Consider the following 21,664-nt stretch of genomic DNA (forward strand, 5'->3'; position numbering starts at 1 on the left):
ACAACCAGAATATACAGCTATGTGCTGGGGGGCTTTGGGGAGAAGAAGAAGAAGAAGAAAAAAGAAGATTGGCAACAGATGTTAGCTCAGGTGCCAATCTTTAGAAAAAAAAATTTTTTTTAAATCTGCTAAGAGATTTGGTGGGGCAGGAAGAAGGCAAAAGGAATATCCTTTAACGTGGAAACTCTTGAAAGAGTTCAGAAAAGCACGAGGAATAAAAACCACCCTTCATCCCATCACGTGGGGAAGCAGAGAGCCTTCGGCTCAGGATTTCCGCTCATCTTTACTCCACCACGTTGCTATTAAAAAACAACCAGGGGCTGGCCCTGTGGCCGAGTGGTTAAGTTCGCGCGCTCCACTGCAGGCGGCCCAGTGTTTCGTTGGTTCGAATCCTGGGCGTGGACATGGCACTGCTCATCAAACCACGCTGAGGCAGCGTCCCACATGCCACAACTAGAAGAACCCACAACGAAGAATACACAACTATGTACCAGGGGGCTTTGGGGAGAAAAAGGAAAAAAAAAAAAAATTAAAAAAAAAATACCCAGAAACCCACAGGACTGGGTTGTAGGGAGCCTCCCGAATTGGCTCCTCTCACTGGAACCATCCTGTGAATGTTCCCCCTTGTCGTGGAGCGCTCTAGTCATTTCGGGCAGCTGCACGTGGACATCACAGCGCATTTAGCCAACCTCCAATGGCTGTGCATGCAGTGGGGCGAGTGTCCACGACAGGAGCCTAGACGAGTTCTTCCCGCATTTCTAGAGGCAGGGTTTCTAGGTCTGGGGGTACGGATGTTTTAAAGTGTTTGGTGTGTATCGGCTCCCTCTGAAAAGGCCATTCCAATTTCCCTCTTTGCAGCGGGGGATGTGGGCCCACGCCAAGCAGTGACACCTGAGATGGGCCATGAGTGGGACTCGCAGGTGGGGACCGGGGCCAGAGAAGGGCTGAGCGCAGGGCTGTGACACACTCTGAGCCCGTCCGAGAACTGCTGCAAAGTGCCCGGCCCAGCTGGCACCTCTGCCTGGAGCAATGCAGTCCTGACAAGGGTCCCCAGCGTGCCACCCCAGCCAGGGCTGCCCCCGGGTTGGCACTTCACCCCCCCCCCAGTTCTCCCCGAGGCCAGTGGGCAGCTTGCAATGGCACCTGGGGTCCATGCCGCAGGGTCTTCTTACCTTGTTATAAATGTAACAATTTGTAAACATGGTGTTGAAGTCCTGCATACATTCACTCGCGCTCCAATAATAGTTATTTTCTAGTCTCTTCTTAATCGTCCCCATATCCATTGGGTTTTTTATTATCTTATGATAATCCTAGGAAAGAGATTTTCAGAGGCGTTACTAACGGATTCGGCATCCCTATTTCTGCAATTCCCAAGCACACAGACTGTACAGAGTGGTCTTCAAAGAGAAGCCGGGTCCCGGGGCCTGGCCAAAGGCAGCTTCTGGTCATCGAGGGCAGTTGGGCATGCGGTCTGGGGCGAGCACTCGGCCAGCTCCAGGCTCCTGCCAAACCTCTCGCCTCACCAGGGTCCTACGTGCAGGGGAGGTTCCGAGATGCCCAGCACCGCGGAGCGGGGCATACCCCAGAGCGGAGTCCACTCTGGGGATGGACCCAAGCCCCCTCACGGATTCCAAACCTCGCTCGAGGGCCCATGGGTGTGCAGGGGCCAAGCTGGGCCCAGACCCAGGCCACCAAGTGCCAGCCCAGGGCTCCCCTCGTGTCACTCGGGGTTCTCCATTTGAGTCCAAAGAAGAAAGCTACTAGACAGTCAGCACTGAAATGTGCAGCTGGGGTGCCGTCCCCCAAAACGCACCTCAGCCCGCACTGAGCATCTGACCTCGAGCACAGGAGGATGCACGGGGACAGAACGAAGACACGGCTGAGCCTCTGCTCTGGAGCCCTATCGCCGCCGGCCCCTTCGAGGCACGGTTCTCCCCGCTCCCGGCACTCAGGGGGCCGCCGCCCTCCATTCTCCCACACCCTCTGCTCCTTGGTCACAGTGGGCCCTAGGCTGTCCCTGCACCGGAGGACAGGCTCCTGAGGCACAGGCTGTACCTGGCTTACCAGCACCAGCCACATCATGGGCACCACCTTTGCCAAAGCCAGAGGAGTCGGGGCAACAGAGGGGCTGGGGACGGCGGCGGGGACGGGGGACTCACTGGCAGGTTCAGCTTGATTGCGTCCACGGGCTGGTAGAAGGGCCAGGCGAACTGGTGTTTCCAGAGCGTCTTCACCACCACGTTCTGCATGTACTGCAGCTGGTTGGTCTTGCGGCCGGGCTTGGCGGGGTTGGAGACCTCGGGCGGTGGCGGGTTCACGGGGCCCGGGGCCACCGGGATCCCCGCGGGGGCGACCGTCGTGGTGGTGGACATCCTCCGGCTGCTCGCTCACTGGCCGTCACAGCAGCGGCTCGGGGAGGCCCTCAGTTCCTCTGTGCTGCCCCTGGAGGCACGACGTCCCATTTCTGGGCCCAACCAGGCAGCACCTATGGGGGAGAAGGGACGGCAGGGACAGGCTGGTCAGCTGGAGCCCCAGCCTTGGCTGGCTCCCCTGAGCACACCCGTGGTCACTGCAAGGCCAGTTCAGCCCGCTCAAGCCGCTCACCTTGATCAAGGCAACCCTCACCTGTCACAGAACCGCTCTCTGACTACTGCTCTCAGACGAGGGGAGGAGACACTGGTGAGGGGGGATAACGTGAGCACCTGCCACCTGGGCAGGTGGGGAAGCGCACCGGCAGGAAGGCAGCCGTCCGGGTGAGGGCTGCACACAAGGCCACTCCGCTCACGGCCCACCAACCGCCTGCCTGCTGGGACTGACTCTACACCGTTGTTGACCTTGGCAGTTTTTTAGGGAATGGTTCACATGCAGACAGCTACAACAGCGACCTGAAAGAGCCGAGCCAGGCAGGCAGAACGGTGGCAGAACCACACTCGGGGCGCGGAGCCGAGCCCCTCTCGAGCGAGTCCGCCCGCCAAGCGAAGTTCTAACGTAACCATGAGAACCTGCTCTGGGTTTGTGATGACGACCAGCCTGTGACACGGCCGGCCCTCGGCTAAGTGGGAGGGCGAGAGAAGGCGGGTCGGACCCTGCACGCTCGTAAGTGGGGGGAGGCTGCTGCAGGCCTCGCCCCGGCCCCCACCTGCTTGTGGAGACGCTCTCCAAGCGCAGAGCTGGAGAGGAAGAGGACACTGTGGGCCTGCAGGTCATCAGGAGATGACCAACTAGGGCCCGGAGGAACAGTGTGCAGTAACAGAATGAACAGGCCACCCCAACGCCAAAGTCCCCGGATCTCTCAGGGGAAAGCCAATGGCCCCACTTCTACGTGTAGGGCACATAACAGACTGAGGGCTGCGCGCGGAACCCTCCATCTGGGGGGCAGGCGTGCACTCTGCTACACGATAGCCTTTTACATGTTCTTGTCACGATGTCAGATGGGAGGCTGGGCGGCAGCCGCCTGAGCCAGGCGCAAACCTGGGTCACCCTAACGCCTCACTGCCCCGCCCCACCCCTAGCAGGTCAGCGAAGTCCAGCAGGGCCAGGGTCTGCCTGCGCCTGGCCCGAGCACTGCTGACTCCTGCAGGGGTCTCTGTGAAGCCCCTGTGGGTCTGCCCTTCCCTTGATGGATGGTCCAGGCCTGCACAGCAGCGGTGGTCCTGCTTCAACCAACCCAAGTCGGATCAAGCTGCAGATCAGCTCAAACCCTGCAGTGGCTCCATCCGGCTCAGCGTGAAAGCACCGTCCCTGCTCCGGCCTGCAGGACCCAACGTGACCCATGACTCGTCCCCTGCCAGGGCTGCTGGGAACTCCCTCACCAGAGGGACAGGCTCATTCCCTCACCTCCTTCAGGCCTTTCTGCTCCAACGCCACCACCTACCAGGGCCTCCTGGAACGTCCCGGACCCTGGACAGTTCAGGGCTGCAGAGCAGATGCCAGGGCCAGCCTCCCCAGCCCAATCCCAGCTCTGCCCCTCGCCAGCCACGGGATCCGGTCCCCTTGTCCCCACGGGGTTCTGTGAGATGCAAAGAGTCAAACACACAACGCACTCAGGCCGGTGCTGGACACACACTGAGCACCCACAGCCCTGCTGTGACCACTGCGGCGGGACCCTGGAGCTCCAGAGGGGAGGGAGGATGTGCTGTGTCCCTGCGCCTCCCAGTGCCTAGAAGACGGCTGGGGCACCGTTGGCCCCCAGGTATGGGACAGTGGGCGGGTGCCCAGTACCTGGTGCTCCTGCACAGCCCAGGGAGCCAGGGAATGGGCAGAAGGCAGCTACAGGCTGAAACTGACCTGTGGGGACATAGGGCCCACAACTACCAGCCAAGCGCAGGCTGGCCTCCTCCACACACAAGGATGCACAGGCACGGCTCACTGCCCTCAGGACCCAAGGCTGAGCCCTCTGCCTCCCTCCCTCTTCTGACCGCCAGACCACACTGCTCCAACCTGCTGCCGAACAGGAAGCCAGCTCCAGCCACAAACACGGAAACGCATCCCCTATCCCCGTTGTGGCCCAGCAGGAGCCAGGAGCCTGAGGCCAGCAGGGCCAGAGAGGCTTCCTGGGTCCTGCCCACCAGCACAGGCGTCCCCTTCGCACTTTCAGTGGGACCCAGATGACGTAGATGACGCAGCTGCCCACGACCCAGGGGAAACATGGCCAACCCCAGCAGGGTCTGTGAGGCTTAGCGGGGACTTGAGCTAAAAGTGCCAGGCACATGTCCTGCAGGCAGGTGCCCCCTAATCTGCAGGGAGTTGCACATGGCAACGGGAGCCCCCTTTCTTGCAAACAAGAACGTCACCCCGAACACCTCCAGTGAAATGAGGCAGGGGGTACCTCACGCTCTCAGATGCCTACAAGAACGTGAGGATGACCAGGGGGGTCTGGCGGTGCACAGCCCTCCCCCACAGCAGAGGCAGGGGGTGCTGCCCTCCCCCAGCCACACACACCTCCCTCCTGACTTGTCCTCTGTCCCCGGCAACCTGGGCACCAGTTCAACAGGGAGGAAGGAAGGGCAGCCAGAGCGCGAGAGGTTGGGGGCCCCCACAAGCCCCTTCCATCCTGGGCGCCAGGACCCACCTCCCAGGAAGGGTCGTGCTGGCTCTGGATGGGCAGCTCAGGCAGGACCCCTCTCCAGTGGGAAAACACCTCCGGCTCCCAGAGCCACCCCGGGAGGGAGGAGGACTAAGAGAGGGACTCCCAGGCCATAAGACTGCAGAGGCCACCCCGAGCTGTCCCCTCTGGGGTGGCTGGCAGAGCAAGAGGTTGCGTCGCTCCCTACTGGAGCATGCACACCATCACAGCCAGGCCAAGCAGAGCCACAGCCAGCACCTGGCCTGCCCTTCCCTCGTCGCTTCTCCAACCAGACAGACACCGAATAAACCAGAAGACATCTGTGCACTGACACTACAGACGCCAACAAGAAGGAAGGACACCCACACCGACTTGGGAAGTTCCCGCTGGAAGGCAGAGAGGTGATGGAGAAGCACCTCCTGGCCCCCAGGAGGACAGGATTGTCATTTCCTGCTTGCATTTCTGAATGGGCAGGTTTTTTTAAGAACACGTTACTTTTGCAACAAGAAAACAGGGTAAAGGAATTTCTATTTCGAAACATTGCTCAAACACAAACCAAAGACGGCTGCCCAAAGACAGCCTGCCATCTCAGGGCTGCAACAACCCCAAAGTCTGGGCCGGCCCACAGCAGACCTCGGGATCCAGTCGGCCACACCCACATGGCTTGGATGGCCCAAGGAATCCCGACAGAGCCTACTTGTCAAAGCCCAGGGATGGAAACCACAGGCGCAGTTCCCGCTGCTCAGGCTGGCGACACACAGCGCAGCTGTGCTGCCTGTCAGCCTCCCCGTCTGGGTGGGGGATCAGGGCCACATTCCGAGACCAGGAAGGCAAATGCTGCTTCCAGAATGAAATGAAAACTTAGACTGCTAGCTGACCCTCTCACAGGGTTCAGGCCTGAACCAAAATCAGTAACGGAAAAAGCCACAAGGCGACATGGAGGTTTAAAACAACAAGCGGGCAAGATGCCTTGAAAAAACTCAACTCCAGCCCCCAGGGCGCCCAGCGATCCCCTGGAGCGCCTGTGGCCTCACGAACACCCAGGGTGCCCGGCAGTCTCCCAGATGCCCGGAGCGCCTGGCGATGCCCCTGCGTTCTCAGGAACAGCTTCTCTCTGTGACGAGTCCAGGAGCAGGGCTGACACCATCAGCCAGCACCCACCTGCTCGCTGCGCCCCACCACCCTCTGGCCCAGACCTTGCTGGCTGTCCCCCTGGATGAGACAGTGGAGAAAACACCAAGAAATACGTGGGTGGTCAGCCACGGCCACAGCCCTTCACCTCTGCTGAGGGTGAGGCACCCACGTAATCCGGAGGTCAGAGTGATCGTGCCCACTGCACAGACCGTGAGGCTGAGGCTCCTCCATCTTGCAGGGGTCTCCTGGGCCGACCCACGTGGGGACTCAGGGACATAAGCCCAGGACCCTGTGCCTCCCCGACCTGGCTCCTGGCATCACAGGCAGCCACAGGCCGAGAGGTCCTAGTGACTTAAGGACAAGATGGCCTGCTGCCACCTGCCAGCAAGGACACCAAGCGGGGAGCCTAGGAAGAGGCGCCCGGGCCAGCAGCACCCCTCCCGGAGGCCCAGGCCTGAGTCTAACCTCGGGCTGGAGCCGTGAAGAGGGCTGCGCAGAGGGCAGCGAGGAGCACCCACGGGCGTCTGCCACGCCAGGGCTCAAAGCCCAGCTCCCCCTCACCGGCTGACTTCCCTGAGCCCAGGGTCCCAACTGTAAAATGAAGAGTGCCCGGCACAGCCACCACCTATGGAGTGCTCCCAGCCCTGCCCCAGCCCCACCACAGACACGGCGCCACGGCTTGCCATCCACACGGATGTGGGGGGCCCAGGGACATCCGGGCCAATGGCTGGAGAGATGGGGGACGCTGGCCCCTTGAGCTGGAAGAAAAGGAGGTGCCCCTGGTTCTGAAGCCACCTAGGGAGGGGATGCAGCACATCAAAAGGACAGGGACCAGAGCCCTAAGGTCACCCTCGTCTGGGTGCCATGTGGACAAAACGAGGTCACACTTGGGAATGGACCCAGAACATGTAGATACTTAAATAACGTCTGCCCAAAACAAACACAGCCTTCCACCTCTCCCAGCCTCCACGTCCCCCACCGGGCCCAGGCTCTGAGGGAACGCAGGACACCCCAGCCCCTTCCTCCGGCCCTGCCAGGCTGAAGAGAAACGCCCAGGTCCCACCCGGGGAGAGTGGCCCAGCTGCCCTGCCCGCCTGGCCTCTCCAGCTGGTAGTGGAAAAAGCAGGAAGGTGCCAAGGGGGCCAGTTGGCCCTGCTCCTGCATCCACTGCCGGGGGACCCGCAGCACCTTCTCCTTGAAAGAAGTAAAGGCAAATTCAGAGTGGGGGCGCCAGAGGGTCCGGTCCCATACCGTGGTCGAACCCAGTCGTGGTTGGTTGGGGACACCAAGAGAGGGTCACAAAAGAGAAAGCCCGGCTGGGACCCCATTTCCTAGGGTCTCCGGTCAGCCCATGGCAGCACTTCCTGGGTGCTGGGCAGAGATGGGGAAACTGAGGCCCAGGGCACTCAGAGCTCTCACCACGGTGCCCCACTGTCTCTCGGGGACAGGCGCTCTTCTCTAGCGGATGCCGTGGCCGTTCGGCCTCCAGGGCTCCCCCGCGGACACCCACTCTGCTGCAGACAGCCATGAGCTGGGGACTCCTGACTTCCCCGAGGCCCCAGCACCCACCCCACTCAGGACTCGAGCAGCCAGCTAGTGTCCGGCAGCAAAAGGGCTGGGAGCAATCACCATCACCCTCAGGCCTGCAGCTCATCGTCCGTCTCTCCTCGGAGCTGGGCGTGCCGACCCGGAGAGCCTTTCGGATTTCAGAACCCAGCGAGTTTCAGAAACCATTCCGGGGTAGGGGGTCTCTCACCCCCACCCCCACTCCCAGGCTCTGAGAGAATGTCCCAAGCCAAATACCATATTCTTCAGGAAAACACCCTATGTTCACCCTGAGGATAAACAAGGACCACAGGCAGCCTCTGATCACCTGCAAGAGAATTAGGAAAAACACTCCATCCTCAGAGCTTTCTGGGGTTGGAGTTGGAAAGGAAGATGGCAGCCCTGTGACAAGGGCCGGGTTACTGTGTATGGCCTCTGTGCCCAGCCTGGGAACCCCCTCACACGGCCCCCCACGTGCTTGGAAGGGGGACAGGGCGGCGCCGGCCCCATTTCATGGGCCAGCAATTGGCGGGTGGGGCGGGGAGGTGAGGCTGGCAGGCGACACCTGGACTCCAGCACCAGTGCCCTGAGCCAGTTTGCAAGAAACGCTTGCTGGAAAGGGAACCGGGGGGCGCTCACTTCAATACTACTTGATGAGTTTTCGGACTCGATGTTAATACTGTGGGGGGACAGTGGGATTGCAGTTACAACTTTTTAAAAACCCTTACATTTTAGAGAAAGGCACTGAAAGTCTTACGCGTGAACTACATCTGGCATTTGCTTCACAGCGATGGGGGAGGGGGTTGAAAGTGGACAGGGGTCTGGAGGAGCCAGGACCAGGAGCACTCAGGGCTGAAGCCGAGCACCCTGAGGGCTACCTACTGCCCCCCGACCTGTCTGCATTGGGAAGCTTCTATGCCACCAAAAGGAAGAGGGCAACGCCCCCTTTTCCTCCGGTGCTCAGGACCCTGCATCCCACACCCCCACAGCAGCTGTGAGAGCCGGGGGACAGGACCTTGCTCCATCCCCCTCGCCTGGCAGGGAAGAGGACCCCCGTGGTGGGGGTGGGGGGGTTCATCTGCAATAACCCAGGACTGGATGGGGAAGTACAGGTACCAGAGAGGCCCCAGCACCTTAAGACGAGGCACAAGATATAAAACTCTAGTAGCTGGAAAGCCTGCCCCTCACCTGCACCTGCCTGGGTCTCGTCTTCTGGAGTGAACACACCGGGGCAAACGTGCAGCTCGAACTGCAGGGCATCAGAGCCTGCAGGCGCACCTAACCGGCCGGGCTGGGAAGCAGTCTTCAGAGCACGGCCTGAGGTCTGTAAGGACAGGTGACGCAGGAGCAGTCCACTTCACCGCGGAGCCACCCCACAGGAAAGGAGCCTGCCGAACCTGCTCCCAAGCCGTCAGCACCCGGTGCCCACCACGCGCCCGCTGGCAGCCGCTTCACTCCAGAAGGCCGTTTACTGCACAGACAACACTTCCCTTGTGTGGTGGCCCTCAGATCACGGCGCCACTGGCACTCCTGCCTCATGGCGGCCCTGCAGGGATATGGTGCTCCCTCTGAGGACGGCTGGGAAGCCTGCACCAAGCGCCCACTCAGGCTGCACACAGCAGGGCAAAGACAGAGCCTGGTCTCCCAGCGGGGGAAACTGAGGCTCCGAGACCCTCCACCACTTCCTGGGGGCTGCCAGCCTGCTGGGACAGGGAGGCAGCACATGCACAGCTGGGTGAAAGTCAGACACAACCTGCCCTCGACATGAGAGGATCCTGAAACTGCGCGGAACGGAAACTCAGACAAACCACAAAAGCCCTCGACACCGGGCGAAAGCCCAGACATCTGGGGTTCTGGCAGGATCCTGAGGAAAGACACAGGCGGCCAGCAGGGAGGGCAGGGGACACTGACCGGCCACCCTACCCTCCAGGGGCACACCCACTCCACTCCACGAGGAGCTCTGTGCTGGACTTTGAGGGACAGGAGAGGCCAGCCTGCCAGGAGGGCCGCGAGCACACCCAGCCCGGTTCCCACACACCAATGGACAGGGGAGGGGGCTCGAGGCTCCCCAGCTGGGGGGGGGGGGGCACTGTGGCCATCTCTCCTGCTGCTTCCCCCGGTCCCTGGGCGCAGCCTCCAAGACGGGCCTCCTTCCTCTGTGGGGAACTGGAATCCTGCAGAAAACACAGAAATCCAGCCCCCTGCAGGTCACTCAGCCCAGAGGGACACGGGGAGAAGACGCCCTGGTCCAGGGCTACTCAGGGGCCCTGGACAATCGGGGAGGGAGTGGGGACCTCCGCCCAGCCGCCACTATGGAAAAACACCCAGAAAATTCAGCAGTAGCCACACTGGCCTTCCCACCATGGTGCCGAGCCACAGGTAGGCCCACAGGCTGGCAGATCAGGGCCTCCCGGGCAGCTGGGACCAGAGAGGTGGGGGGATGTGGGCCTCCAGGCGCGGGATGGAGGGGCAGATGGATGCTCACTCACGAGCGCACAGCAAGCGCCTCCAGTCACGGAGGAGGACCAGGTTGGAAGGCGGGGAGAGGCCTGGGCTACTGAGGGCAGGGGTCTGAGGACACAGGCTGAGGGGCGGGGATCCTCAGAAGGCTCTCAGCTTGGGGCGTCTGAGGGTCTGGGGGAATCCCAAAGCATGTGCAGGGAGGAGAGGAGGCATGTGGGGGCACCGACATTGAGGGTGCTCAGAGGTCGGAAGAAAGCCAGGGAGTGAGTCCCCCCATCTCAGTCGGAGAGCCGGGAAGGAGGTGAGGGGCCGGATCACGCTCATCCTGGCCTTCCCTCTCGCCCCACTCAGGTCGACCGTCCACGCCAGCAACGAGAATGGCCTTCAAACATCAGCCTCCTGAGCAGGTGGGGGTAGGCTTGCTCTCCACTCCCTGAGAGGGTCTCCATGCCCCTGGGGGCCCCGCTGCGACACTCCAGTCCCACTTCCTGTGGCCGGTCCTGGCACAGCACTGGCAGCAGTCACATGAGCTCCATTCTCCAAGGGGGGAGGGAGGCTCAGAGGTGAAGGGGCACAAGGTTACCCGGCCAGAAAGAGGCAGGGCCAGGCCTTGAACAAGGCTCCCCACCCCTGCCTCTCGGAACCCCCACCACAGCCCGCAGAGATGGGGGCTGACCCGCAGTAAGGGGCCGGGCCGCCCTCCAGGGCCATCTCACAGGGGCCACTCTAGCTCCTCTCCCCGGGTGGCCAGGCCAGCCTCTGCGGCATACACGCTGACCAGCGGCCACCCCAGGGCTGGCCCTCCCAGAAACCAGATCCGTGAGGGCAGGGCCAGCTTCAGTGACAGATGGAGCCAACTGCCTCCTGTCGTGGGGCCAGGGGAAGGGGGCCCGGGGCAGACCTGCAAGGGGCCCTAGGGATGGGCGGAGGGGCGGGGGGGCCCACCACCCACTGGGACCTGCTGGCTGCCGCCTCCCTCTCACCAAGCATACTCTGAGCCCATGCACACCCTGTCCGGGGAGGGAGCGGTGCCACTAGTGCTGCCACCCGAGGGGCCTGTGCCTGGAGCACCGCAGCCCTGAGCTTGCCTTGGGTCTGGATCCCACCCGTGCTCCCACAGCAGGGGCCCGACCACAGCAGCCCAGCCCCATCAAACATGCGGGGCACTCCCCCAGGGCTGTCCTAAGGCACCGGGCGGGCCTGCAGGTGGACCTGCAGCTGCGGTCCCCTTCCTGACACTCACCACGTCTTCTCGGCTTTGCCCCCATGCACCCTGGGGACCCAAGCACCTAACGCTCCCCACGCTTTCTCATTCCAGTTTGTCCTCCCGCTTGTTCCTAGCCCCCCTCGGGGAAGCGGCCTCTGAAGGTCCCCCTTCCTGCTGGAACGTTAGCCTCGACATGGACCCCAACACACCGTCTATGGGGGGCGCCTCTGGCCCTGCTGAATAGGGCTCATGCTCCCCCGGGGGGTGGGGGGGGGCCAGGCCAGCCGCACTCCTCACCTCTACGAGGCTCTGTCCCCACGCCTTGTGACCTACCCCCAAGAAAACCAACAGAAAGAGCACAGACTCTACACTGGCAGTGTCTCTCAGGAATAAAGCCCCAAGAGGCTTTGGGGAGACACGCTCCACACACACACTTTCAGAAATGCTGAGTTCTGGCCCAGATACCCGGGAAGCCAGGACGTGGGGTCATTCTTCTGGGGAGCCCCAGCGATCCCCACATACAAGTAGGCAGGGCAGCCCCCCCAGGTCAGGCCACCCCCTGCACTGAATGACCCTTCCACAGAGCTAGGAGGAGCAAGAGACCTACAGCTCAAAGGGGAATGAGTTCAGGGGACACGGTAAGTGAGAAGAGCGGTGTGACCAGTGTGATACTTCGTCCTAGAAAGGCAAGAGGAGGACCGTCCTCTCCGGGTCAGTGGGTCCTGCAGAGGACGCTGGAGGTCAGGTGGTCACGCACACTTACGGGGGCGGTCCTGTGAGCAGCAAGGCTCCGCGTGCCTGTGGCTCCACCAACTCCGCAGTTTCTAGAACAAAGTCGGGGTGGAGTCGACCTGGGGCCGGGTGCTGCCCACAGGTGCTGCTCTGCTACAGCGCAGGAAGTGAGACGGGAGCGCTCCTGGGCCTCTCTCCTCTGAGCCGCCCGAGGAGAACCAAACCAACGTCTTTACCGTGCGCCACTTTACACACCACCGCCACCCGGAGCCGCGCTCCACAGACACACAAACAGGAGTCTGGGCGGTCACTGCCGCCCACGACAGCGCCCAGAACCCACTCGCCCCCCCCTTCCCTCCCCCCGGTCCAGACGTCTGCCTGGCACGGCCTCGTCCTTGCTCTCCAAACTGGTCCCCTCAGGATCGCATGGCTGGGGGTGGGGGTTGAGGCACCTCCTGAGCACCCGGCCACCCCTCGTCGTAGCATCTGCCCACCATCCACCCGCTCAGCGGTGGGGTCCAGATGCACCCAGGCCCAGCCCTTGTCCCATTGTTGCTTGTCTGAACAGAACATCCTCCCGTTTATGGCCCGACACAGGTGCATCAGCAACCAAGCCAGAGATAAACACTGAGTCACTGTATTCCAAACCTGGCTGTCCCCACAGGTCTCTCCTCCTGCTGGGTCTCATCCTCAGACCCCCAGCAGTGGCCTTCAGGAGGCCTCCTACCCTATCGTCCCACTTCACAGATGGAAAACGAGGCCAAGAGAGCAGAGGCCCATGGCTGCGAGGCCCGGAGCTGAGATGTAGGAGCCCAGGGCCACAGCCCCCTCCCAATGGTGAGGGGCAGCTGGCTTTGCCCACTCCTCACTCCGGCTGCCTCTCAAGATCAACAGCATGACGGGTACCATGGGGCGCAAGCCCAGAGCAAGACCCAGGAGGGTCCAGCCCGCGGTAACCAGGATCTGTGTTAGGCTCTGTTGCCCACCCCCAACCCCGTGTGTGTGCACACATGCTCCCAGGGGCCCACAGCTTTCCAGAGCAGTAGGTGAACATCCTCTCCGGCCCTGGGGAAGGCTGTCCAGGGCCTGGAAGCCCTGGACAGGGACCGGCAATGGCTCCGAGCACAGGGAGTGCAGCCAGGTGGCCCTGCCCTGCTGCCCACCACTGAGATTAGCCTCCCCCTGGGTGGGAGGGATTGTGTGCACCCACAGGCTCCCAGAGGTTGGGCACCCATCTTACCGTTTCTGGGAATACCAACCACCAGTAGGGGGATGTCACTATGGCCCAAGCACTTCCTGCAAGCTCGACTCGACATCGCCCCTTCTGGCCCTCTGACCAGCCTGCAGGGGGACTGCTGTCATCCCAGGAGACAGTCACTCAGCCATCTGTGTCTCCCCACCCCACCGCCACAAACGGCCACAGCCCAGAGGCAGCTAGGACAACAGAGCACAGAGAGGGTGTGTGCTTTATCTGTCAGTCCACAGCCAGCAGGGCCGGAGCTCTTCACGCCCCACCCCTGGCACTGGGCTGGCACCACGAGCACCATCGATGTTCTCAGGGCTCCGTCTGATGGTGCGAGAGACAGCAGTCAGCTGGGGAGCACCCCATCCTGTAGACCATACTGCCCCTTCTCTCCGTGTGCACCCACATGCCCCCCACCCCACCCCGTGACACTGTCATGCCAGCGCTGGAACGCCACGTTCCACAGGGAGGGTCTCCCCAAGTCGTCCTCCTTCTGGTACCGCATGACCAGGGTGCAGCTGCTCAGTATGTGACTGTGCTCTGTGCGGCACGAGCTCACGCAGCGGGCAGTCCTGACCCAGACATCACCACCTGAGGGCCAGGCGCTGCGTCAGCCCTCACAGGAGGTGCAGACACTCCTGCCCCCAAGTCCGAGGCTTGTCCGAGGGACGGCAGACCTCAGCAGGGACGCTCGAGCCCCAGCTCCTCGTGACATTTAGGACCTGTGATGGGCGCCCCACTCCAGCCCCACCGGCACCCTCCTGAACACGCTCCTCAGCTGGAAATGCTGTCACACCAGCTACCAAGCCCAAGTTCCAGCCACACACAGAAAACAGACTTGGAGACACCCCAAATGTCTCTGTGCTCCAGTGCGACACTTTCCAAGGAGCAGGAAAAGTACTTTCCCAAACACCCCATTAACTTCTGACAAACTTTCCAGGACTTCAGGGACCGTGGCAAGGAGGAGGATCTTCCTCGCCAATGCGTCTCTCGGCTGGCTCTAACTCGAGACCACAAAGGCCTGAAAGAGAGGGTAACTGAGAAAGGATTCTCTTATAGACACTTAAAAGCTGGCGAAGGAAATAAACTCTCACCCACAACCCTGACACAGCACAGCCGGGGACCCTGGTCGCACACACGCCGGTGCCTGTTATTTCTACTTTGGACGCGCGTTGAGAGGAGCCAGGCTTCAGCCAGACACGTACTTGTGAATGATCCCAAAATGTGACACTTTGCCTTTAAGAGCCCCCAAGCTGCTCAGATGACAGGAGACACAGGTACCCAGGGCCAGGGGGTGGGCACCGAAGGGCTTCACGGGCACGCAGATGTTGAGAAGGCTCGACACGCCTGGCACCACCTGGGCAGTGACCAGTAGCCCTAACCAAACACACCAGGCAGCCCAGCGCTGCTGACACCTGTTGATCTCCTTTGCTGAAACAAGTGGGTAGAGCCTAGGGTGGGTGGGAGGGAGGGCTCCCAAGCAGACCTGAGTCACCGGGGGCCCCCAAGTTCGCAGAAGGCAACAGAAGGCAAGTATGCAGCAAGCAGAGCACCGCTCTCTGCCATAAATCACTACAGTCTCTCTTTTGTCTTTTGGTGAGGAAGGTTGGCTTTGAGCTAATATCTGTGCCAATCCTTTTCTATTTTGTACGTGGGACGTTGCCACAGCGTGGCTCGATGAGTCCACACCCAGGATCCAAACCTGTGAACCCCAGGCTGCCGAAACGGAGCACACAAACCTAACCACTACACCACTGGGCTGACCCCTGCAGTCTCTTCTTAAAGCAAGGAACACTTCAACTAGATACCAGCCTGCAGATGCCAGGTATGAGGGTTTGCCTGCAGGGTCTCATCGGTTACAGCCCAACAATCAGTGGGGGAGACAAAAGGGGAAGACCAGGCTATTCGCTGATCCATACTGACCCAGCCGCTTCAACTGCCCCGAAAATCAAGTGACCTGAAGAGCAGCTTCAGGCAGGTCCCCAGCAGCAGCCGTTGGGGACAGTGGGCTGTGGCTCTGCACAGGCCCCCACCCCTGACCCAACCCCAGCTCCCCATGGACCAACAGACAACAGGGTCGAGCAGTGGTGGACAGAAAGCCAGACAGGCACCACGCCTAGGCACTGAGGCGGCGTCCTTTAGTTTGTACCAACTGCTCCACTCTGGGGGCCGCCAGCCAGCGGGCCAGCGTTCCCGAGGGAAAGCTCTGCCACTGAGAACCAGGAAGTAGCTGTGCACCTCAGCACTTGCCGGGCACAGGGCTCCGGCAGCTGGCAACTCACCAAGCTGGAGGAAGAGGGCACAGGAAGAAGCCTCCGGCCGCGGCAGCAAACTGGGCGGTTCACTGTTTTATGTGTTCCCCCCCGCCCCACACACACTTTCACTTTCCGCCCGTGACTGCTCCTGAGTCAAAGGCGGGAGCAGAGTGTTTACAAATCCCGTCCTTTATCCAAAGCTCACTTCCGAAGCATGTGTGAGCTGTTGTCGAAGGAAAGCAATTACTCTACTCTCTAAAAACAAAACAAAAATCAGAGCGGTCCCGACTGTGCGCCTGCCCGGGAAAGCGTTTTCAATCCCTCCACCCTGGACGCCCCGTGGCAGGGCTGGGGCTGGATCTGAGCCTCTGAGGAGCTGCTCCGCTGCGGGGCGGGTCTCCAGACATCGGCCGAGGCACCGGGCCCCCCGAGGTTACTAGAAAGGTCAGAGAGAATGCCCCAACCTGGAGTCCGCCCGTCCAGGAACGCCGCGTGCCCTATCCTTCCTGATCTGTAACCACCAGCACACATCAAGGCCTCAAGACAGAAAAGGGCAAACACAGAGCTTTATTTGCAAGTGAGAGGCTGCATTCAGGGCTGCCAAGGAAGGGCCGGGAGGGAGGGCCGGGGAAGGAGGTCCCTAACCCGAGGACTGACCCTTGCAGGGGTTCAGACCTTTACTTGACCCCCTTGAAAGCCACAAATACTCCCCGGGGAAAATGCCACAACCACAACTTTGCGTGGATTTCAGCGTCTCCCCAGGGCTACTCCATGAACCAAGGAAAACAACCCCCATTTTACAGGAAAAAGTAAGAGAGAAAGCCTACAAAACAGCAGAGTAAAAAGAAACTTTCCTCTCCGTCCTCACTAGGGGGGCGGGGGTGCATGAAGAGGAGGGGCCAGAGCGATTCCTTCGCTGGCCTTCCTCCCGCCCCTCCAGCCCTGGTTAGCCCACTGATGCAAATACCCCCCCTTACCTCTGCAGTCAGGAACCCAGCTAACGAGGGGGAGGGACAGCAGTTACGCACTTATAGGGAGAAAGCTTTCAACTAAAACGAGGTGTCGCAGGACATTCAGGGACTCGGCCCAACGTAGGGAACGCACAACAGGGACAGGGGACCCGAGCGAGGTGGGTTTTCTAGCAGACCCCGTTCTGTGCGTCCACTTTCATCTTTCCAAAACTGCCCCCGGGCCCCGAGGGGAAGGACGCCTCGCAAGGCCTCCAGCCCGGCCCTGACCCCGTAGGAGCAACCAGTGGAGAGAGACAGGCGACGTCCCTCGAGTCCCCAGTACAGTACAGTAGGGCCATGAGGACGTGCGAGTTTGTGGTGAGCATTTCTCCCCGGGTGGGCTTGTGCCATGCTGTCACGCCAGTGCCCACCCGAGAGGGAAAGAGGTGAAGCACCCCCGCTCCGCCAGCTCCAACTCGACCTCGCCCGGATTAAGCGCTTTTCAGGCTGATTTCAAAACGGGAACTGGGTCTCCTCCTGGCCTAGCTGCAACGACCCAACAACTCAAAGGGGCTCAAAGTCAGCTCCGGGCCCCGAACTCTGGGAGGAAGCGGCCCCCACGCCACGCCGCCGGCTCCTGGGGCGGCCGCGCAGGGCCGGGGCCCGGGCCCGGCCTCGCCCCCCGCCCCGGCCGCGGCGATGGCCCCAGCGCGAGCCCCCGCGGCGGCCAGGAGCCAGGACGGGCGGGGGCGCGCGGGTAAAGTGGCGCCGGAGCGCACGGCGCGGCCCGGGACGCCGCCGCGCACCTTCCCCTCCGCGTCCTCCTCGATTTTCCCCCTTCGAAAGATGGCGGGCAGAGGAAAGGGGGAAAAAAATCCCTTCCGTGAGGGAGGGCGCGAGGGAGGCCGGCTGGCGCGGGGCGCGCGGGCCGTGCCAACTCCGGGCTGCGCGCCCCGGCCGCGGCGACGCCCCCGAGCCCGGGACGCGGGCGGCCGAGAGAGAGCGCGGGCAGAGGGCGGAGGGGAGGGAGCCCGCCCAGCCGCCGCGACCCCGGGCGGCCCCCGCGCTTTGTTGCATCGTGGCCGCGCACAAAGGCGGCGGCGGCGGCAGCCCGGGCGCCCGGCTCCCCGGACGCGGCGGCGGCCTGCGCGGGGCGCACGGGGCCGCGCTCCCCGGCCCGCCAGGCCCGCCGCCGCCCGCGCCGCCCGCCGCCCCGCGCGCGCAAGGAAGCAAAAGAAAGGCGTACTTGGCCTCGGCGGCTCCGGCGGCCGTCCCCTCCCGGCCCGCGCGGCCGGCTCCTCTTTGGCTCGCCGGCCCCGGCAGCATAATAGACGCGCCGGAGCCGAGCAGGGCTCATGCGCTGCGCCGCGGCGCCTGGCGGGAGTCGTAGTCCGCGGCCGGGCCCGCGCAGGGGCCGCCCAGGGGAGGCCGCGGCGCGCGGACTACAAGTCCCGGCCCCGCCGGCGCCGCGCCCCGCCCCGCGCGCCCCCGCCCGCCGCCCGCCCCGCCGACCCGGCCGCGAGCGGGCCCGGCCCGGGGGGCGCGCGGGGGCGGGGCGCGGCGCCCGGCGGCGACGCGGGTACCCCGAGGGGCCGCCCCCAGCCCGGGCCCGCGCGGCCCTCCCTCCCTCCCGCGCAGGGGACGTGCGCCTCTGGGCGAATTTCCTGGTGGCCCTGGGAGGCGTGGAAAAGGCGGGAGCGCGGCCAGCGCCCGCCCGCCCGGAGACCCCGGAGCCCGAGGAGGCCGCCCTCGAACCCCGGCCGCGCTCCGTCGGGGCGGCGCGCACCTGCCCGGCGCCTGTGTTTGTAAACAAACCGCGCGCCTAATTAGCGTGGCGGGGGCGCGCGCGGGAGGCGGGGGCGGGGCGTCGGCGCGCGCGCTGGGGTGGCCCCGCCCGGGGAGGAGCCGCGCTCGGCCGCGCCCCCGTCTACCCACCACCTCCGGCCCTCCGCCTCCCTCCCGCCCCACCGCGCGCGGAGGCCCGGGCGTCCAAGTTTGCTGTTGTGGGAGAGGGCTCCAAGTTCCCAGAGCTGGCGAGGAGCAAGGGATGTTCCCGGCTCTGCCTGGAGACCTCGCCCCAGCCTCAGTTTCCCCATCTGCCCAGTGAGGGGCAGGAATGAGATCAACGGTCCCTAGCCTGAGGTTCCAGGAGTGTGCCACAAAGGTAAAAACAAGGCTTCCTGGCCCTTTTCCTGTATTTTGAAGGCCCAGCTCGTGGACACGTTTCGGGTCTTTGTTTTGGTGGCAAATCCTCGGGTGTACACATAAGTACATTTTTATCTGGCTGTAACTTGGAGGTGGGCCCACGTTGTGTATGTTAGACTCCCATAAAAACGTCAAAAACAAAACAAACAAGTTTTCCTCGGTGCTCGCTGAACCTGCCAATGCAAGGTCGAGTTTCCTTGTGTGGGCTAGACCCACCTCAAGCCCCTGGGGTCATTGGGTTTATTACAGTTCAAGCAGGAGCTCTACTGCTGGAAATGCACATGTCTCTAGAATATTCAAGTGAGGGCCGGCTCCACCGAGCCCATTCGGCTGCACATGCAGTGGGGACGGGCGTTCTGTCTAAGGCTTTCAAGTGACTGAGGCTCTGGGAGGTGGAGTGACTTGCCCTGGGTCACAGAGCCGATATGTCAGAGAGCTCAGATGCCAAAGCCCTGGGTTCAGGGAAGGACAGTTCAGAGGAGAGGCCAAACCCTTCCCCACCCTCGCCACCATCCCTTTGCTGGGAGCCCAGGACGCTGTTACATCCCGGGGCCAGGCTCTGGCTGGGGAAGACCTTTGCCTTTTTGGCTGACCAAGTGGGAGAAAGTCGGGGAGGGCGAGTGTGGAACGTGAGAATCTGCAGACTGATTCCTCAGAAACGTGGTGCTGGATGCCGCCCCCCCAGAGCCCAGGTTTGCTACCCGGTTTACAGTCTTCTATTTCAGTCACCTCCCAGGCTACCTCCCCTTCCTGCCATCTGGGTCTCCTCCCCTTGGACATCCTAGGCACTCTGGCCACCAGGATGGGCCACCTCACTATTAAAAAGACCCTGCCTCACTCCCGCTGAGCCCAAAACAAAGAGCCGCTCCGCCTGCTGTCCACTTTGCAGGGCCCGGAGGGAGCACACCCCAAAGCCGCCCCTGACCCGCCAGGCTGTCCACGGCTGCTGACCAAATGCCCAGGACCCTGATGACCCTCCTTGGGCCTCCCACTGACCCAAGGAGTCCCTGCAGTATGGCAGGACCTTGGGCCCTCCTTGGGGCCCTGGCTCTGATGGGAAGACCCAGTCCCACCCCCACTTCCACAGGCCCAGGGGTCCTGCTCGCCCACTCACACGTGGCCCACGCAGCTCAGCGAACTGACCTTCCCCGCGGCTGGGGAAGTCGGGGAAGCAGAACCTGTAAAAGGAATGTGACAGAAACTCCCCTTGGTGCCTCGCAGCCCCTGGGCTAACTCCTCCTCAGGCCTAGTACAGGGGTCACTCCCTGGGGCCTCTTGGGAAGCAGGGCTGCCTTGCGAAGAGACTTGGGGTGGCCCTGACTGTGCCCGCTGCCAGCAGCCACTGTCCCGTCCCTTCCCGGGCTCCGGTTCCTGGAGTTTCAACACCACTGAGGTCGGGCCTCCAGGGCCTGCTGAGTGCCCGGAGTGGAGCCTCTTAATCTCCCCAGCCCAGGTTTCCTCATCTGTCAAAGGGGGACAAAAATAGGACCTGATCCCCCGGCTGTCGGGGGGGAAAGGGGGCTTGTGCAAAAGGCCAGGCGTGTGGCTGCACTGTGGTCATGGCTCACCTCGCTGCCCTGATCTCTAACTTACTGGGCCTGTTTAGTGGCTGTCTTCCCTCCAGCTCCATGAGAACAGGGCTCTATATCCCCAGGGCCTACAGCAGGTCTAGCACCTTGTGAGTGCTCAATAAATATTTGCTGAATGAATAAATATTCTCTCCTGTCACCTGTCCTGCCCTCCAGCCTGCATCTGTAAACCTCAGTGCAGCCGGGTCTCCGCCAGCAAAGGCAGCTGCTCTGCTCACCCCCCAAGCGAGCCCCACCAAGGGGGCCTTAGAGCCAGGGCATTAAAGCTTGCACGGAACCTTGACGCCATTCTCAGGCCAGGACGGGGCCCAGGGCCTCAGCCGCCTCCTCCTCCCTCATGCAGTCTTCTCCCGCCATGCCCTTGGGGCACGGAGCGGTTATGTTATCGCATTATAGTTTATGCATAAGTCTCTTAAAGTTTAGCTATGGAGAGTCTTCAGTCCTTCCCCAGGAGACCGATCAGCTTTCAGAACCAAAAAAATAAAAGGAGTTCTGTCCCCGCCAAGCAAAGGCTGGGCTACAGAAAGCCCTGGAGGGTGGGAGCGGAGGTTTCTAGTTATCCAAGCAGTGACTGACCACTTACTAAGTGGCCAGGCACCGTGCCAAGAGCGTCACACAATGTCACTGCCTCCCCGAACGGTTCTATGAGGTAGGGGTCATCATGCCCACGTTACAGATGGCAAGGGAGGCACAGGGAGGTTAAATTACTAGCCTGGACGGTGGTTTGAACCCAAGTGTGGGTTCCCATTTCCCCTGCAAGACACCTTCCCGGAGCCCGCATTTTGATCGGGGAGATGAGGTGTGTATGTGAGGAAGCAAACGCCGGTCCAGGTTCATTCATTGGTTCTCTTAGAAAGGGGTGGGGACCCCCAGTGACGGGGTGGAACTTGGAGGCGAGGCTTCTCGCTTCCCTGTTTTCTCTACCCACAAAGTAGCAGGTCATTTGCACAAAAGGAATAGGAAAGTCCTTAAAAGCGCAGAGTGGAAAGGTCTTGGGTGTGACCTGGGGGCTCAGGTAAACAGAGAGAGTGGGCTGTGCTGCAGCTGCATAAACACGGTCACAGAAAGATGGTAGGCAGGAGGCGGGGCGGGAAGACAGGTGGTGGCCCCCTGGAGTCTCAGTCTACACATCTGTAAAATGGGGATAATGAATACTTGCCTCATAGGATTGCTGTGAGGACAAATGAGGTGGAAGTACTCATTCATAAGATAGCACGTGCATTCATTCATTCATTCATTCCCTCCAGAGGTACTGATGGAGGGTGTAGTGCCCTCC

At 62.0% G+C, this 21,664-nt stretch overlaps 2 protein-coding genes and 1 non-coding gene across 6 annotated transcripts in view; 1 reads left to right on the forward strand and 2 right to left on the reverse strand.

Moving 5' to 3' along the window:
* BRD3 (bromodomain containing 3) overlaps nucleotides 1–21,664 on the reverse strand; it is a 68,535-nt gene that overhangs the window by 21,921 nt on the left and 24,950 nt on the right. For 2 of the 4 annotated variants that reach the window (XR_002803988.2, XM_023629273.2), the window contains exons 1-3: nucleotides 17,841–18,069; nucleotides 2,160–2,485; nucleotides 1,173–1,310 (exon numbers count right to left, since the gene is read on the reverse strand). Coding sequence is in view for 3 of the 4 variants with exons in the window: in XM_023629273.2 (XP_023485041.1) it covers nucleotides 1,173–1,310; nucleotides 2,160–2,372 (351 nt within the window). In the remaining variant the exon portion in view is untranslated. Of the gene's footprint in view, nucleotides 1–1,172; nucleotides 1,311–2,159; nucleotides 2,486–2,625; nucleotides 5,554–17,840; nucleotides 18,070–21,664 lie in introns of those variants that run through there. The other 2 variants (XM_023629275.2, XM_023629274.2) reach the window with 2 other exon arrangements.
* MIR9035 (microRNA mir-9035) lies at nucleotides 16,323–16,447 on the reverse strand. Its single transcript, NR_128049.1, has one exon. It is a non-coding gene; the product is annotated as a microRNA mir-9035 (primary transcript).
* On the forward strand, nucleotides 17,294–18,420 carry LOC138920736 (skin secretory protein xP2-like). The gene is made up of 2 exons (XM_070250897.1): nucleotides 17,294–18,173; nucleotides 18,233–18,420. Exons 1-2 carry the CDS (start codon nucleotides 17,294–17,296, stop codon nucleotides 18,418–18,420), a joined length of 1,068 nt encoding a protein of 355 aa, XP_070106998.1.

This window comes from Equus caballus, chromosome 25, assembly GCF_041296265.1.
Source record: "Equus caballus isolate H_3958 breed thoroughbred chromosome 25, TB-T2T, whole genome shotgun sequence".
In the NCBI taxonomy this organism is placed as follows: domain Eukaryota; kingdom Metazoa; phylum Chordata; class Mammalia; order Perissodactyla; family Equidae; genus Equus; species Equus caballus.

Bases quoted from the DNA above. Each gene is read 5' to 3' on its own strand.
- LOC138920736 (XM_070250897.1), top strand. From the start codon at position 17,294: ATGGCCCCAGCGCGAGCCCCCGCGGCGGCCAGGAGCCAGGACGGGCGG. The intron at 18,174-18,232 runs GTACCCCGAGGG...CCTCCCGCGCAG, and splicing joins GGCGCCCGGCGGCGACGCGG to GGGACGTGCGCCTCTGGGCG.